Genomic DNA, 19576 nt, shown 5'->3' on the forward strand with positions numbered 1-19576 from the left:
ATTTGACATTTCATATTTAGGTCTTGACTACATTGTAATTTAAAACTTCTGTTGATCAAAAGATACTATAAACAAAGTTTTCAGAAAAGTCATAGACTGGAAGAAGATATTTATTATAAATCTAACCAAAAGGCCGGGTGCGGTGGCTCACACCTGTAATCCCAGCACTTTGAGAGGCCAAGGCAGGTGGATCACTTGAGGTCAGGAGTTTGAGACCAGCCTGGCCAACACGGTGAAACCCCATCTCTACTAAAAATACAAAAATTAGCCAGGCGTGGTGGCTGTAGTCCCAGCTACTTGGGAGGCTGAGGCAGGGGAATCACTTGAACCCAGGAGGTGGAGGTTGCAGTGAGCTAAAACCGCACCATTACACTCTAGCCTGGGAGACAGTGCAAGACTCCATCTCAAAAAAATAGTAAAATGAAATAAATCTAACCAAAAGAGGATCAATAAAATAAATCTAACCAAAAGAGGATTAATAACAGAATTAATTTTTTAAAACTCTTTTTTTTTCTTTTTAGACAAAATCTCACTCTGTCATCCCCAGGCTGGAGTGCGGTGGCACAATCATGGCTCACTGCAACCTCCGCCTCCCAGGTTCAAGCAATTCTCCTGCCTCAACCTTCCAAGCAGTTGGAACTACAGATACGCACCACCAGGCCCAAGTAATTTTTGTATTTTTAGTTGAGATGGGGTTTTGTCATGTTGGCCAGGCTGGTCTTGAACTCCTGGCCTCAAGAGATCCACCTGCCTTGGTCTCCCAAAGTGCCGGGATTACAGGTGTGAGCCACTGTGCCCAGCCTTTAAAACTCTTGCAAATCAAATTTAGTAATTAGTGAAATGCAAAGTAAAACAACAATGAAATGCCATGTAATATCTATTAGATTGATAAAAATTAAAAATCCCTATTTATGAGGATATGAAACAATAAATATGTTCAAACAAAACTAGTGGCAGTATCCTGCAAAATTGAAGGTGCATATGTCTTATTACCCAACAATTATGAATATAAAGAAAATCATTTTAAAAAATGTTATTGTGAATTGATGATTTATAATTGTAATATTTATGGTGTATAAAGAAACTCTTACATATATATTCAAGGAGATGTGTATAATGATAGTTACTGTGGCCTTATTTGTAATAGTGAAAATTTGGAAGCTAATGTCCTGCAAGAAAATGGATATATTGAACGGTCATATAAATCATGATAAACCATTTCTTTAAAAACATTGAAGCATGTATAGTAAAAATATTAACTTACATTATAACTGGGTAATGAGTAGATGGGTGTTTGAAGAGTATTTTAGATAATGAAAATATTCCATAATCTTAAAATATGTTTGTGTTAATAGATAACAGTGAACTTGCTTCCCCACCCTCTTCTCACTCAAAGTTATGACTCAAAAGATATGCTTATCAGGAACCCCAGTAGAACACTGGAGAGTTGCTTTGGATAGAACTATCCTGCATGTCAGCATTTGGGTATCTCTCTACTCATGTAAAGCAGATAGAAACCTATCCCTCCTAACTGAGCCCTTCTCCCTCTCCTTATTATCACCTCCTAGCACAGAGTCTGATACAAAGTAGGCAATGAGAAGCATTCATTGAATATTTAAATCAATAAAAATAAAATTAGAATATAAAGATATATAGATTAACTACATTGAGTATGCAAAGTAAATACAGGTGAAAGATTAAAACATTCAGTTATCTTTCTAAAAAGGCATTGTGGAACAAAATGGAAACTTATTATATTGAATGATGACTTTCAGCCAATTACTCACCAACTCTTTGTGACTGCCTTCTCCTTCCCTCACCCCCTTAAAAAAAAATCCAAAAAACAGGGCAACAACCAATCTTTAAGTGATAGAGAGTACATTATGTGCTCCCCAAACCGGAAATAAGGTGGTCTTTTGAGAATAAAAATATGGGAAATCAACATGGATCTTCCTCTAGATATTAGCTGTAGCAAAAAGAACAAGTCCATTAAGAGAAATGCCCTTCAGAGAAACTCCAGGAAGCAAGAGGTCAGAAAGACAAGGGAGGCATTATTTCTAGGCATTGTCTTGGGGAAGAGGTATCCTGGTTTACAAACAGATCCCCCTGGTTCTGGAAGCACAGCTGAACTACATCAATGTCAATTCACCAACCCGGACTTACTGACAGCCAACAGTGACTTTAAGTCATTATCTGGAACCAGCAAGAACAAGCCTGCACCAGGTGGCTCTGCTTTACAGTTCCCATCCCTACTCGTGGCTCTTAGGTCCAAATGCCAGTCTGATCAGGGCCCTCTTTGGGATTTCCTTTTCTTAATAGAAACCAATGGAAACGGGCCACTCACTCTCCCGTGACAGCAACTGAGGGATGTAACATCCTCCAGCTGGTGGAAGAAGTTGGTCCTCAGAGGGAGGGAATGAAGCCAACAGGAAGAGAATCCCAAGTTTTTTCTAGTCCTGAGTCCAGTCATCTCTGAAGCCAGGCTCTTCCAAGGACTTTCCCAAAGTTCGATGAGGCACTCCAGTGCTCTTTTAATAAACTGTCCTTTTTGCCCAAGAAAATTTTAATTGTGTTTTTGTTCCTTACAACCGAAAAAACCCTATTACAATCAGGCCACCAAAGTCTAAGGCCATTCATCATTGTAATCATGTAACCAACTCCCCTTGCTCTGATTCCAAAGAGTGAACAACATTCTGATTATTGTCTGGCTTCCCGTATGGTTTTTCAGAGAGAGAGAGAATGCCTTTTGTTAGGCTGACATTAGCGTCTGGTGTGCTTGAAATTTTTATTTCTCATTATAAATTAACTAATTAGAATTCTGGTGTTTATCGTGAATTTAATGAGCACGAATTGATCTCCATGCATCAGTTAAATTCTGAAGTACTGATAAAAACAGGCTTTCTGGAAATGTAAAACTGAAGACCAGAAACCAGTAAATTCACTAGGATATGCCACACTGTAACGATGCCGGGAAGTTAGGTGGCTGGCTTTCACCCTGCACCACCCACAATTTGCTACACGTGCCCTCTTTTGTCTTTAACAGTTGTAGTTATTATATACTTTATAAGGCAGAGTACAATGAAAGGTGTTTTGTAAAATAAGAAAGGAAAAGGTGTCTAATATTGGAGTTATCATAAAATTCATGGTATGAGTTGAAATGTCTACAGCTGCCCTAACACCAGTGGTAACATATGCGACTGGATGACAAGATGATGTACCCAAGCCCACAGAATCACAGCTTCTTAGGCTCAAAGGAACCTTAAAGACCAACTGTTTCTTTTCTGTTTTGTCTAGATGGGGGGCAGATATTTTATCACACAGCTTCCTGGCAGCCAGAACAAGGGCATGTGACATGTATTCACCAAATCAGATGGGTCATCTAGGAGTCTGAATGTGAGTATGTGACTTAAAGAATCAGGGAATTAATTTGGAGTTAATCTTGTCACTGGCAGCAGTAGAAGCAGTATTCATTACTTAAGATAAACATAGCCACAGCGGGTCACGGAGTCTACCTGACCCTGTGTTGAGGTGATGGGGTGCGTGGTGCAAGTGAGGCCGCAACTTACAACCACTCTGGAAAACTCTGTCTCATTCTTAACAGCAACCATCATTCACACACACACACACAAAAAAAACTTAAATTGAGCTGATACAGACATCCCTGTCATTTCCTCCTACTTCTACCTGCTGAATTAGCCACAGAACAAATCCACAGCTGCTGAATGCCAGGCCTATTTTTTAATTTTGTTTATTAAAATAAATAAAATAAAATAAAATATAAAATAAATATATATAATATAAAATAAAAATATAAAATATAATATAAAATAAAAATATAAAATAAAATAAAATAAAATAAAAGACAGGATCTCACTCCGTCACCCTAGCTGGAGTGCAGTGGCAACATGGAGAGAAGAGTGACTTTATTTTAAATGCCAATCCACCATGTAACTTCTAACTAACCCCAAGTTCAAGAATGCCTCCCAAATGTCTGACTGATGTATTACTCTTTATGTAGGAAGACCTACTCATTTTAAGTTTCCTCCAAAACGACCCTTGTTGTTCTGGAAATCACAGGCTTTGACACCCATAGCCACCTACACATTCCTTCCGGAGCAGGGATACTTTCCCCAAGATTTAAGCCCTGGGGTCTGGGGATTTGTGATGTGGAGATCTACCTGTATTGTGGCCTCCCAAGACCATTCTTCTGTAAGTCTCCCTGCTTTTAAGTTCCCCTTAAACTACCCAAAACCTATGACCTGGATTTGTCTGCCTCTTTATTTGGTTTCTTATTTCTTCAGCATTCGGGGGGTCACTTTGTATACACAGCCCTTTCACAGAACAGGTGATTCAAGCTCACCGCAGACTTGAACTTCTAGGCTCAATTGATCCTCCCACCTCAACCTCTCAACATGCTGAGACCACAGGTATGAGCCACTGTGCCTAGCCCCCAGGCCTATATTTTAGAGATCAACCTCTAAGAAGCTAGTGGGTAAGAGGTGGAGAGGAAAGATGAAATGGAGGACAATTTGAATCTGATTTTAATCCTGATCCAAGCCCAGCACTTGCTAAGATCCCTAGCAGTTTTGCAAGATGTTCTCCCCTCCCATCAAGAACACGGAACTATGACCCAAAGCTTCCAGTTTCTGCTTTGCAACTAAGCAGTCATGGAGCCTTGAGAAAGTCACTTAACCACTCTGCATTTAAACTCCTCCCATTAGTATCAGCCTCATAAATATTTATAGAATAAATGGATTAATTACTTAATGAGAAATTGAATTCTTTGGTTATTTTTGTGTTTTGATTTTCTCCTCTATACAACTAATACTCATCCAAATGACCTTGCATGATTGTTAAGCAGAATGGAATAATGGATAATGTGTGTGAAAGTACTCTGAAAGATATGGAGCACTATACACATTTAAGCATCAAAGATGATGCAATGTAGTATTTAGGTTGGTGCAAAAGTAATTGCAGTTTTTCCCATTAAAAGTTAATGACACAGGCTCTGCAGTCAGACAGACCAGATAGGAGTTTAAAGCCCAGCTCTAGTGCTTACTGGCTAAAAAACTTTTGGAAAGTTACTTTACCCCTCTGAGCCCTTTGTAATGAGGATTGTTGCAGTATCTATCTTAAAGAATGAGCATTAAATAAAATATGGCATGTAAAACCCTTAACTCAGTGCCAGACACATAGTAAATGCTCATTAAGGTAGAAGAGAAAACTGTACTGTAATGACATTAAACAGTGAGAAGGGTTGGTTATCTTTGCATTTTAAATAAATTATTCAAGCTGCAGGTTGGAGAATGGAGTGAAAGGGAAAGATGAGGCAGAAGAGCCAGCTAGGATACCTATATTAGCAGTTGGGACTGGATCAGTAATCTCTCTTGTGCTCCAGTCTCAAATATCCACATGCTATCTGATGTTTGCTCTTCCTCCTGACTTCACTGCCTCAGTGAGTGGCCCCATCACCCTCCAGTTGCCTAAGCCAGAAGCCTAGGAATCAATCTCAAGTCTGCGTTACCCCTATAATTATTCAATCTTCAAGTAGATGTCAATGCCTCTTCTTTTTTTTTACTAGATCTAAAATCTGCACCCTTCTCCCCCTCCACACCACCGTCGCTTAAGGTCAGGCCCTTATTACGTCTTGCCTTGATACGTTCAAGATGGCAATCTCAGTTGCCTACCAATCTGTTCTCTGTTTTCTAAACACAAATCTGATTATTCCTATCCTATGCTCAAAAACCTTTCATACCACCTACATGATAAAGTCCAAACTCAGCATGGCTTTCAGGCCCTGCTTTCTTAGCCCCAATACTTCTCACCAACTTTAGCTGTCATCACTGCAAATTCTTGCTCTATGAACCATTCATGCCTCCCATAGGTTCCGCTCCTCCCTGCCTTTGTTTGTTATTATTATTTTATTTTTATTTGAGACAGAGTCTCCCTCTGTCCCCCAGGTTGGAATGCAGTGTGGCAATCTCAGCTCACTGCAACCTCCACCTCCCTGGTTCAAGCGATTCTCATGCCTCAGCCTCCCAAGTAGCTGGGATTACAGGTGCATGCCACCATACTGGCTAACTTTTGTATTTTTAGTAAAGATGGGGTTTCACCATGTTGGCCAGGCTGGTCTTGAACTCCTGGCCTCAGGTGATCCTCCCGCGTCAGCCTCCCAAACTGCTGGAATTACAGGTGTGAGCCACCACGCCCAGTCTCCCTGACTTTTTTGTACATCCTTCATCCTCTGCCTAGGGTGCCCTTCTCTCCTGTTGATCTGGCTGACTCCAGCTCAGACTTTGTGACTCAGTTCAGGTGTCGCTTCTACCCAGAAGCCTTTCCTGACCTCCCAAATCTGAGTTCAGTGCTCCCTTGCATCATGTTCACTCCTAATGTGTTGTGGCATGCAGTTTGGCCCAAATAACACTTATTCCAAATTCCCTTCTCCCTTGTCTTTCCCTACTTACAAGCTGAAAACAATCATGTAGCCATGGGCGGCCATGCCACAGCCCATAAAATAGATGTAGGATGAAGATCCTGGGGTGGGCTTCCCTTTACCTCTTTACTTTTTCACTTCTTTCTTTCTGGAACAGAATGGGGATTGGAGGCACAGCAACCATCTTGAGGTCGCAAGGATGAAAGCTAGTTAATAAGACTTGTAAAGAAGAAACACAAAAAGATCCAAATTCTTGACGACATTGTTTAGGTGCCATACCAGTTTTGGACTCCTTGCCTTTATATTTCATGCCAGGTGACCAAATAAATGTCTTAATTATTCAAGCTGCTATTAGTCAGGTTTCCTGTTACTTTCAGCCAAGCATATTCCTTGGCTGATACACAAGTATTAATTGGTTGTTTTTCTGTCTCATACATTAGACAAATGAGCTGATATCTTTTTTCTCTGTATTCCCAGTGCCTAACTCTTCTTAGTAAATAGTATGTTGTCATTAAATGGTTATATTGAAAGAATTAACTCAGATATGTGGGACAAATATAATTTCCTCAGGCCTAATAGTTTTTAAAAGCCATTTGAAAGAACAATATAAGATTTATATGTTTGAGTAATAATTTAACTCCATAACTGTCAAATACAGAATCAAATTAAATACAGATAGCAGGAAAGACTTCTGAAATTCTGGAAAGTTCTTATTCCTGTGAAGCCACCTCTGTAACTCAAAGATGCATAGTACACTACTATTCACTGAGATCAACTGAAGACTTCATTTGAAGTAATTAAAACTAATGATTTTCTATGGCAACTACATAAACTTTAAATATTATGAAGAGTAATACTAATTATATTGGCTCTTTATTAATATACATGGGACTAAAGGAAATGTCAGGCTTAAATATAAATTCCACAGCCCTGATATTTAAAAAATCTTTCCCACTCAATTTGGGTTTTTTTATTATTTTAAATCAAAACTGTACATCTTTAAAGTGCATGACATAATGTTTTGATATATATTTACATATTAAACTGATTTTACTACAGTCAAGCTAATTAACATATCCATCTCTTCACAGTTACCTTTTTTGCAATAAGAACACTTCAGATCTGCTTTCTTAGCAAATTTCAAGTATGTGACACATTATTGTCAACTATAATCCTCATGCTGTACATTAGCTCTCTAGCACTTATTCATCTTGCATGACTGAAACTTTGTACCCTTTGACCAACATCTCTCTATTTCTCCCACCCCTCAGGTCCTGGCAACCACCATTCTACTCTCAGCTTCTATAAATTCAACGTTTTAGATGCCACTTAGAAGTGAGATTATGCAGTATTTTTCTTTCTGTGTCTGTATTTCACTTAGCATCGTATCCTCTAGGTTTATCTATATTGTCACAAATTGCAGGATTTCCTTCTTTTTTAAGGTGAAATAATATCCATCAACAGACACTTGGGTTGAGTCTGTATCTTGGCGATTGTGAATAATGCTGCAATGAAGATGAGGGTACAGCTATCTCTACAAGATACTGGTTCCATTTCATCTGGATGTGTACCTGGAAGTGTGACTGATAAATCATATTGTAGTTCTATTTTTTTATTTTTAAGGAACTTCTATACTTTTTTCCGTAATGGCCGTACCATTTTACACACCCACCAACAGTGTTCAAGGCTTCTAATTTCTCGACATGCTTGCCAACACTTATCTGTTGTCTTTTTGATAAAGTCATCTCAACAGGCATGAGGTGATATCTCATTGTGGTTATGATTTATATTTGCCTGGTAATTAGTGATGCTGAGCACCTTTTTAAATACCTATTGGCCATTTGTATGTCTTCTTTGTAAAAATGCCTATTTAAGTCCTTGGCTCATTTTATCAGGCTTTTTTTTTTTCTAATAAGTTGTTATGAGTTCCTTGTAAATTTTGGATATTAAGCTCTTTTCAGATATATGCTTACAAATATTTTCTCCTCATCCCTAGGCTGCCTTTTCATTTTTGTTTCTTTTTGTTTTTGTTTTGTTTTGTTTTGTTTTTGTTTTGTTTTTTGAGACGGAGTCTCGCTCACTCTGTCACTCAGGCTGGAGCGCAATGGCATGATCTCAGCTCACTATAACCTCTGCCTCCCAGATCCAAGCTATTCTTCTGCCTTAGCCTCCCAAGTAGCTGGGATTACAGGCATGTGCCACCGTGCCCAGCTAATTTTTGTATTTTTAGTAGAGACGGGGTTTCACCATATTGGCCAGGCTGATTTCATACTCTTGGCCTAAAGTGATCCACTGCCCTTGGCCTCCCAAAGTGCTGGGGCCACGACACCCAGCCTCATTTTTGTTTCTTTTGCAGTGAAGAAGCTGTTTTTTGTTTGATGTAGTCTCATTTTTGTTTGTTTGTTTTTTGCTTTTGCTGCCTGTACCTTTGATGTCTGTCCAAAAAAATCATTTCATTTCCAAGACCAATGTCAAGAAGGTTTTCCTCTATGTTTTATTCTAGGAGTTTTATGGTTTCAGGTCTTACACTTAAATCTTTAATCCATTTTGAGTTGATTATTCTGCACATTGTTTTATTAGCTCGTCAGTCCCCATAATTTGAACTGCTTGCATCTCTAATCAATGAGAAATGGCAAAAACTATACCTATAGGCTTAATATCAGAAGAAATGACCATATAAGCATGGTATTAAGAGATATGAAGGTTGTTTCAATTACCTATTGTTATGGCTTAAAAGTAACTTAAAATAACAACTATTTTATTATCTCTGATTATTCTGTGGAATGATTAGCTCAGCCAGGTGGTTTATCTGTTCCATGTGATGTTAGTTAGAGCTACAGTTGTCCAGAGGTTTGACTGTGCTGGATGATCCAAGACAGCTCATTCACATGGCTCCAGTTTGTTTTGACTATTGTCTGGGAGCTTCACTGGAGCTGTCAAACACAAGCCTTGATTCTCCTCCATGTGGCTTCTCCATGTGTCTTCGGCTTCTCACAGCATATCAGCTAGGATCTGAGAATCAGAAAGTAGAAACTACTATTTTTCTTAATGTCTGTACTCAGAAGTCCCAGGATATCATTTCTGCCACATTCTATTAATCAAAACCAGTCAAAAGGCCAGCCCAGGTGCAGAGGGCAGGCAAATAACCTCAGCCTCTTTCTGGGAGCAGCAGCATGCGTGTTCAGGGAGGGAACAAAGTGCTTCAGCCATCTCTGCAAACTAGTGGCCACAAGATAAACCATATAAGCCTATATTCATAATGCTGGTTTTAGGGCCTCACTGAGCACACCCAAAACTACAAAGAAACCTGACTTTCCACTTGGCAGATATAACTTGAATGGCTACTGTAATAAAGTTAGACTCAATAAAGACTTACAGGAAACAAAGGATGGTCTGAGTCAGCCATCAGCCCATCAGGATGCCAAAACTTCAGATCTAACGGGCACTATATCATGTGCTTTCACATATATTTTCTTATCAAATTATTTGAATTACAATGCAAGGACAGTGATAGAATAGGTTATTGTTACCTGCCATTAAAATATCCTTTGCCAAGGCACACAATCCAGATTCCAAACCAAACTCATTAGGACCTGAATCACAACCCCAAATACTAACACCAGATATCCCAACTCCTTGGTCATTTGGCTTCAACATACATCAGCTAAGGAGAGATATCCTATATGCAAGGATAACACAAAGAAAAACTGCATTTAGGTTGACTCCAAAATTAATTCAGCAACTTGCCAACTAGTAAGCTGTCACCACTCAGTACCAGCCAAGCTATCCATTCCAGGAAATTCAAGTTGGTGATATGCACTCAGGTAGCATTCCTGCCTCACAGGGCAAAAATGTCAAGCAGGGACCTAGGCATGTCTAAGGAACCAGGAGCCCAGGTAGTTTAAGAAATGGAACATTTGAATTGAGAAATTTCAAAATGGATAAATAACTTTTCACCAGTATTTCCTTTATAAGCTTAGTGCTTGTCGTGGCTAATTTTATGTGTCAACATAACTGGGCCAAAGAATGCCCAGATAGCGGTTAAGACATTATTTCTGTCTGTATCTGTCCATCTCTTTTGCTAATCCAAAATAGAGTAGCTTTTGAATCAGTGGACTCAGTAAAGAAGATTTGCCCTCACCAATGTAGGTAGGCATCATCCAATTCATGAAGGGCCTGAACAGAACAAAAAGAGGAAAGGTACATTCTCTCTCTTCTTGAGCTAGGACATCCATTTTCTCTTGACCTTGGACATCTGAGCTCCTAGTTATCTGGCATTTGAACTCTGGGATTTACACCAGCAGGCCCACTAGTTCTCAGGCTTTCAGAATTGAACCTGGAGTTACACCATCATCTCCCTTGGCCCGCCAGCCTTCAGACTCTAAGTGAGTTGCACTACTGGCTTTCTCAGCCCTGCAGCTTAAAGAAGGTAGATGGTAGGACTTCTCAGCTTCCATAACCATGTAAGCACATAATAAATCTCCTCATATATATCATATTGGTTTTGTTTCTCGGAGAATACTAACTAATCCAATGCTCAAGGCCTGGCCTGACTAAATATAGCCATTATTCTCTCCATGTTTACAAAGACAAGTGATGTTCAGGAAACTTAAGTATGTGCCAGAGGTCTCTTAGTTGGCCTATTATTGAGAGAATCAGCATAGAAGAGTGGCTACGAGCTCTGGTATTAAACTATCTCAGCTCAAAGCCTGGCCGTTATCCCTGGCCAGCTGTGAGAGTTTGGACATGTTATTTACTTCTCTGTGCTTCTGTATTTCCCATCACAGAATGCAGATAATGGAGAAATCAATTCATAGAGTTTTTGTAGGGAGTACTGGGTTAACATATATAAAACACTTAGAATAGTGCCTGGTACATAATAAGCATCATGTAAGTGTTTGCTTTTATTAGTATAAGTTATAGAAACCCAACTCAAACTTAATAGATAAAAATTAAAGGAAAATATCAGCTCGTATAAGAAGAATGTCATCAGAACTGTCTTTTCCCATACCTCTGCTTAACTTCATTTATACATAGATACTCCCACAGAAGCAGGATGTCCTCTATAACTTGCAAACTGGAGCGGGACAGGGCATCTTCCCTAGAACTCCAATAACTATCCTCTGAACAGCCTGGTCTGGATTTGTGCCCAACACTTAGGCTTGTGGGGAGGTAGAAATGGGGAACAGAGTCAGCCATCCATAATATGGCCTAGTCAAATTACACTGAATAGGTGAGAGGATGTTGTCCAAAAGAAGAAAGCTGGCCGGACAAAAATGAAAGCTCCCACAATGAATAAGTTGGAGAATCAAGAACTGAATTCAAGCCTGTCTCACTCTCATGGCCTTTCATCATCCCACTCTCCTCTTTGCATATTTTTGTTTTTATCCTCCTCCTCATCTGTATTAGTTCATTCTCACACTGCTATAAAGAAGTGTCCAAGACTGGGTAATTTATAAAGAAAAGAGATTTAATTGACTCACAGTTCAGCATGGCTGGGGAGACCTCAGGAAACTTACAATGATGGTGGAAGGCACCTCTTTACAGGGCAGCAGGAGAGAGAACAGTGAGCAAAGGGGGAAAAGGCCCTTATAAAACCATCAGCTCTGGTGAGAACTCACTCACTATCAAGAGAACAGCATGGAGGAAACTGCCCCCATGATCCAGTTATCTCCACCCAGTCTCTGCCTTGACATGTGGGGATTATGGGGATTATAATTCATGATGAGATTTGGGTGGGGACACAAAGCCTACCATATCATCATCACCATAGGGTAACTTTTGAAACCTTTTTTCTTCTGGAAAAATGTTCAACAACTGGGTAATATTTTACCAAGAGACAAGCTACAGAAGAAATGCGTAAGTAGAAAAGAAAATAAATGTTCTGTACTGTACTTTAAGAAAAGAAAAATCCTTCTTACTATTTACATGTAGTCCCTTTCCTCTGAAGAGTGCCAAAGATTTTATAGATGTTAATGTCTCAGAGAGAGGAATAAAAGGGAAGAATTTAAACTGCAGCCCAGACTTGCTACTGCTACTATGAAGACCACTCCACACACACAAGGATAAGTGCTCCATCCCAACAATGAACACTTAACTGCCTGAACTACTTTTGGGCCTCATTTAACTTGCCCATTTATGCAACTATAGATGCCTTTCTCCTAGAGCCATAAAATTTTAGAGTGGGAAAGGACTTTACGGATCATTTGGTTCAATCCCCTCATTTTCCAAATGGAAACAACGGAGTCCAGAGAGGGCTATTAGGCAGCACACGGTCACGTAGCAGGTTTATTGCAGGCCTAGAAGTAGAACCCAGGTTTCCTATCCTGTGTTTCTATACCATGTTCTTTCTGAAAAAAGCAAACACCCACACACACACATACACACACACATACACACACACATATACACACACAATTTCCAAAAGCTACTTAGTGATCCCAAACACCATTAATTTCTTTTTTCTCCCATTATGTGGATTACATAGATGTTTGGATGAATTATGGAAACGAGTCATTTATTATGAAATTTCAACAATATACACTAATCACTACCACCAGGAGGCAATCAAATTTGGTAAAAACGACAAGGTGCAGTAGTGAGGGCTGACCTTGTGTGAGGTCTACCTCGGGTGCTTCTCTGTCCTCCAGTGGGAACTCAGTACTCCTGGGGAGCCCTCAAACTCAGGGCCCCACGGACCTGCTTCTCACACAGCAAATACCCTGCCTGAACTGATTTTTCCCTATCAAAAAAAACTGACTTCTCCTGTGGACCATTATCCTGGGACCACACATGTTTATATGTGTATATATTTTTTTCCTTTCTTTTTTTAAAGAGAAAAAAAAAGTGAAGTCAAGTGAAACAGTGGGAATAGAGAAGGAACTCTATGTGTATATTTAAATAAGGGCTTCTGAGAAATAAGATCTTAACATAAAATTATAGCTATTACTACATCTCCCTTTCAAAATTGGATCTGCTTGATACAGTTCTGATTGTTTGTTTTACTGGTTTGGTTTCTGATCGCTTGTTTAATGGTCGTAGACACAGCCCGGAGATTTGTACATGGAAAACCTTACTTCCTAGAATGAATTAGCTACAGTCATCTGGTTCTGTGGACAAATCATAAAATGATTTTCTATTAAATAATCAGATATACAGGGGCCTTTTGAAAATCAGTGAATTTATTTTCCATGCCTCATAAAGAGTACTTTCAAATTAACTAAAATTTCTTGAGAATGCTTGAGAATCAGGTAGGAAGGCAAATAAAAACTCTTAAATTGACTTACTAACTATATGCATGTTCCCATCTACTTTTCCTATATGCCATAAAGGAAATGTGCCTTCATTACTTTTCTATTCCTCTACTGTCTCTATCCATGTAGCATAAGTTATCCATGTTAGAGACTCCCTACACATGCATCTGTATTATTAATAGTTTGAGACCAAATGGGCATTGTTGATGCTTAAGAGGTCTTTGAGCCTCCTTGACTCTCACTGTGCCCATCACAGGCCACTGTCAATTCCGTGGAGACTCACTAATGGGACTGAGACCAACTCTCAAGGAAAACAATAGCTTTAGTTCTAGACAAGCTCAATTGAGACTCGAAGTCTATAAATTTCATTTTTAAAGTTTAAGTCTTTGATATCACTTTAGTGTCATCCTAACTGTTCCCTATATTACAATTTATTTTTCATCTATCTCCTCCATCTGTGATGCACATGGAAGGAATTATTCACAGAGCCCTTTTCTTTAGTTAAGGTCAGGAGTGACAGGTTCTGGTAGTGTCAAACATTCTAGCTGTTCTGATTTTCAATTAGTTTCATTGAGATGTTTGCTACCCAATTATGGAGGAAAGGTGTTACGTCTTCTTCACATTGGTCCAAAATAAAGTAGGTGGGATATAGGTTGAGTTATGAGAAAGAGAGTCAGTCAAATGCCATTTCAGCATGATGGACATTATCTAAAAATTAAGATAAGTCCATCAACCTAATGTCTCCTTAATAACAAAACTTTACCTCATCCTGATTTTTCTCCCTTAATAGGTAACCTAAACCTTAAATTTACCTTATGATTACAGTCTTTCTTTTATAACTTGAAGCATATTTTGGTCCATTGAGCAAACTCATTCTTATTCATTGCCTTTTAAAGTTGACATTTAACTTTCAGAGCTGTAGAGTTGGCAAGAAGCAAAAGATTATTTAATATTCAAGAGAGCAGATTCTAAAACACCACAGCATTCTACTGTATGAAACATTCTATAATTAGTGTGTATTAACTAAAAGAAATAATTACATATGGAATTAGCAGGGGCCGGTTGAAGGTGTTCATGTATTTATTTCCTTGTTAATACTCATGAATCAAATAAAACAAATGAGTAATTCTAGCAATTCAAACTAATAAGGGCTGATTTTCTAAAAGAAACTATGTCTTCAAAAGCATTTACAAAAAATAATTGAGAACAACTTGTGGTTCTAAAGGCCTTGAACCCCTAAATCAAATAAGATAGGAATTAGCCAAAACCCCTTCTATTATAATTTGCTGTTCAACCTCAGAAATAATTAATCTCTCAACTCAGGAGATAATTGTGGTGTCTTTGCTGCAGGTTAGGCTCTCTTTAGGCACTGGGGACAGAATTGTGATAGTCTTTCCCTTCAGAGCATTGAATTTAGCAAGAATGAGAAGAATGCAAACAATTGCAACAAATATTAATAGTGTTTGCATAAAAGAAGCACACAGTGCTATGGGCACCCACAGTGAGGGACCTAACCAAGTTATGGGGAGTGGGGTGGCAGTAGGTATGGGAAGGTCCTCTAGAGGAGGTTGCAGATCAGGTGAGACTTGATAACATCGAATCTCTGATAACTCTGGTAACATCAGAGTTAAGATGAACATTGAATCTGCTTCCTCAAAAAGCTCCACTAAAACCACAGTAAAGAGACTTAAGAAAGTGTTTTGTTTTGTTTTTTTGACCCATAAGAATATGGAGAACAGGAGAAAGGACAAGAGAAACAAATTTTGGAAACTGAAGAGAAGATTGACAAGTGGTTCCTGGCTTAGCAGAAAGCTGAATGAATCCTAAGTCAGCAAAGGCCTGTGGGCAGAGCTGTCTGAAAAGCAGGTGTTGCTCCAAAGCTCTTCCCCAACTGCCAGGTAACTGCCCCTCCCCTCCCTTAGCAGAAAGCTAGAAATTTATTCATCTGTAGGGTAAGAAAGTCCTTAGTCAAAAACACAATTCAATTCAGTGACCATACATAATGCAGTATTCATATTGATGTCCCAGTCCAATTGCTTGCTCACTCTAAGAACACAGGCACCAGCCCACTCTTCACCCTTCAGAAGGGAGATTGAAGAGGCTTATCTGGAAATATGACCAGCCCAAAAGGAGAGGCTAAATTAGAGTCATGCCAAATAATGCTCTTTCAGTCAACAACAGGCTGGACAGTATGTACTATGAAGACTCCATAAGATTATAATGGAACTGAAAAATTTCTATTGACGTTGTTGCCTCTGTAATATCATAGCACAATGCATTACTCACATTATTTGTGGTGATGCTAGTGTAAACAAGACTACTGTGCTGGCTGGTATATAAAAATGGAGCAAATACAATTATGTACAGTATATAACGATACTTGATAACAATAATAAACAACTGTTACTGGTTTATGCACTTACTATACTATGCTTTTTATCACTATTTTAGAGCTTATTTCTTCTACTTATTTAAAAAAAATGTGAACTGTAAAACAGCCTCAGGCAGGTCCTACAGGAGGTATCCAGAAGAAGGCATTGTTATCACAGGAGATGACAACTCCATGCATGTTATTGCCCCTGAAGGCCTACCAGAAGCTCAAGATGTGGAGGTGGAAGACAGTGATATTGATGATCCGGACCCTGTGTAGGCCTAGGCTAAGGTGTGTGTTTGTGTCTTTGTTTTTAAGAAAAAAGTTTTAAAAGTAAAAAAAAAATTGTTTAATAATAAAAAGCTTACAGAATAGGGATATAAAGAAAGAAAATATTTTATACAGCTATACAATGTGTTTGCATTTTAAGCTAAGTGTTGCTAAAAGAGTCCAAAAGTTAAAAAAAAAAAAAAAAGCTATAAAGTAAAAAAGGTGCAACAAGCTAAGGTAAATTTCTTTTTGAAGAAAAGGCAAATACTGTTGATTTATTTTTGATGTTTGACCTATCCAAATCGCATACTGAAATTTGATCCCCAATGTTGGAGGTGGCGTCCGATGAGAGGTGTTTGGGTCATGGGGGTGGATACCTCATGAGTGGCTTGGTGTCCTACTTGCAGTAAGGAGAGTTCACATGAGATCTGGTAGTTAAAAAGACCCTGGCACCTCCTCCCCTCTGCCTTGCTCCCGCTGTTGCCATGTGACATTCCTGCCTCCCCTTCACTTTCTGCCATGAGTAAAAGCTTCCTGACGCCTCACCAGAAGGCAAGGAGATGATGGTGCCATGCTTGTACAGCCTGCAGAACTGTGAGCCAAATAAACCTCTTTTCTTTATAAATTACCCAGTCTCAGGTATTCCTTTATAGCAATGCAAAATAGACAAATGAAATTGTTTTACAAATTTAGTGTAGCCTAAGTATACAGTGTTTATAAAGTCTACAGTAGTATTTAGTAATGTCCTAGGCCTTCACATTCATAGACTCTCTGCTCACTAATGGACTAACCCAGAGCAACTTCCAGTCTTGCAGGGTGCATGCATGGCATATGCCCTATACAGGTGTACCATTTTTTATCTTTCATTCTGTATTTTTACTGTACTTTTTATGTTTAGATATGTTTAGATACAAAAATACTTAACACTGTGTTATAATTGCCTACACTGTTCAGTACAGTAACATGCTGTACAGGTTGATAGTCTAGGAGCAATGGATTTTACCATCTAGCCTCAGTGTGTAGTAGGCTAGACCATCTGGTTTGTGTAAGTACACTCTATGATGTTCACACAATGATGAAATCACCTAACAACACATTTCTCAGAATGTATCCCTGACATTACGCAATGCATGACTGTACTGGTACTAGGGCTTCTTTGAAATAATAACCCACCTAGATTCCTCCAGGGAATCTCCAAGGCAGTAAGCCTCACTCACAGGCTGGGAGCCCCATCTCTTAATCATGAGCAGAGGATTGATTAGCAGGTACCTGAGGAAAATGTCTCTAGTGTGGAAGATGGATACCATACAAACAAATAAAAAACAGAAACAAAAGTCATCTTGGAGAAAACAGAGAGTATGCATGGGGAAGAAAAAAATTTTAAAGCTATCATTAAAACTTTCATTAACATCTTCAGATAGAAAAGACACTGAAGTCATGAAACCAAAAAAAAAGATCCTATCAAAACAAAAGGATTCAGAAAACAAAAAGATAATTCAATGGTAGAGATGAAGAAACAGAGAGGAAAGTAGATAGTAAAGACCAAAAAGAAAAGGTGAGAAAAGACAGGAAAGTTTTAGGATCAGGACAAGAAATCCAACATTCAAATAAAGGATTTCCAAAAGAGAAAACAGTGAAAAAACACAATAAGTCAAGAATAAAATAAATCAAGAAAATTTCTCTGAACTGATACGAGTTTATAAACTGAAAGGTTCACCATGTCCAGCAGAGAATTTAGTACTTATGCATCAGTTACTGCTCTAATTGTTTGACGTGTATTAACTTGCTTAATCTCCACAACAACCCCATAATGCGCAATGCAATCCTTAGAATTTTTTCATGCTTATGAGTGCATTTCCACATTACTTACCTGTACATAATGAAAGTTTATGTTTAGAAAGATGAGTGGATAAGAACTTTTTCTTTTGTAGTAAGAATTCATGCTTCCCTGCCAAAACAAACTTATCTCTTATATCAGTAAAAATAGTCTCTTGCTGTAAAGTCAGTTCTCTTTGTTCACAGTAATGTTCTATGAAGTTGCTGCAAACTCTGAATTAGCAAATATCGAACCATTGATCTTAGGGGAAATATAGGGTTAGGTTCCTGCAAGCCTCTGGTCACATTTTCACCAATCAATCAGTATAAAACTTTGTTTTATGTCTGTTTCTGCTTAAAGACATCTTATTTTTTGATTTATCACCTTTGAATTTATGACCAACAACACTGCAACTCATGCCTGAATCAAGCTTGTCTAACACATGTGTTTTCTCTGAAAGGCACATCACAACCTTCTTGCTCTAAGGAACATGGCAGCACTTCACCACCATGCTTGAGGGATGTCCTAAACGAGATCACCAACAAAAAGCATAAGAGTTTGAAAAACGTATCGCTGAATAGACTGTGAAAAGAACACGTTCATAGAATGAGAGCTGAAACAAGAAGGCAGGGCATCACCCTGTTCAACCTCAGTTGGGATTGTGCACATCTGGTGCCTTCCCTTTTTTACCACTCTGCATATGTCCACAAATGACCATGACAGAACCACGAGTATTGACTTGTGGGATACAAATAGGTAAATTTTACAGAGAAGAAAAATTTACAAATACAGGATCTGCAAATAGTGAGGATTTACTGTTTTATTATTATGGTTATTAATGCTATGCATGTGAAAGAAGAAAATATTTGGTTAAAGGCAAGTCGAAGATGTCACGTAAAGGGCATTTTGTTGACCTTGGCTCACCCTCTCATACCTTTGCCCCTGCAAACAAACCTTCTGAATCAAGAAATATTTTGTACAATTCTAACAGTTTAGGGACTACTAACATTTTGCTCCGATCTGGTGGATGTCTAGGAAAGACAGCTCCAAAACCTGTGGCAGGCAATCCGGTGACCCTAAAACAAGATAATATTTTTTAGAAAACTTGTTAGACTGTAATGTGTAAACTTTTAAAATCATTTAAAACTAATCTAGGGGCCGGGCGCAGTGGCTCACGCCTGTAATCCCAGAACTTTGGGAGGCCGAGACGGTCGGATTGCCTGCGCTCAGGAGTTCGAGACCAGCCTGGGCAACATGGTAAAACCCCGTCTCTACTAAAAATGCAAAAAAAATTATCCGGACGTGGCGTTGTGCACCTGTAGTCCTAGCTACTCAGGAGGCTGAGGCAGGTTAATTGCTTGAACCCAGGAGGTGGAGGTTGCAGTGAGCCAAGATCGCGCCACTGTACTCCAGCCTGGGCAGCAGAGCAATAC

The 19576-nt window shown here is 38.9% G+C and overlaps 1 protein-coding gene across 3 annotated transcripts in view; it reads right to left on the reverse strand.

Moving 5' to 3' along the window:
- CFAP95 (cilia and flagella associated protein 95) overlaps nt 1-19576 on the reverse strand; it is an 82916-nt gene that overhangs the window by 29553 nt on the left and 33787 nt on the right. For all 3 annotated transcript variants that reach the window (XM_055269959.2, XM_055269958.2, XM_055269957.2), the window contains exon 4: nt 19151-19219. In XM_055269959.2, coding sequence (XP_055125934.1) covers nt 19151-19219 — 69 coding nt within the window. The remainder of the gene's footprint in view (nt 1-19150; nt 19220-19576) is intronic.

Source organism: Symphalangus syndactylus, chromosome 3 (assembly GCF_028878055.3).
Source record: "Symphalangus syndactylus isolate Jambi chromosome 3, NHGRI_mSymSyn1-v2.1_pri, whole genome shotgun sequence".
Lineage (NCBI taxonomy): Eukaryota > Metazoa > Chordata > Mammalia > Primates > Hylobatidae > Symphalangus > Symphalangus syndactylus.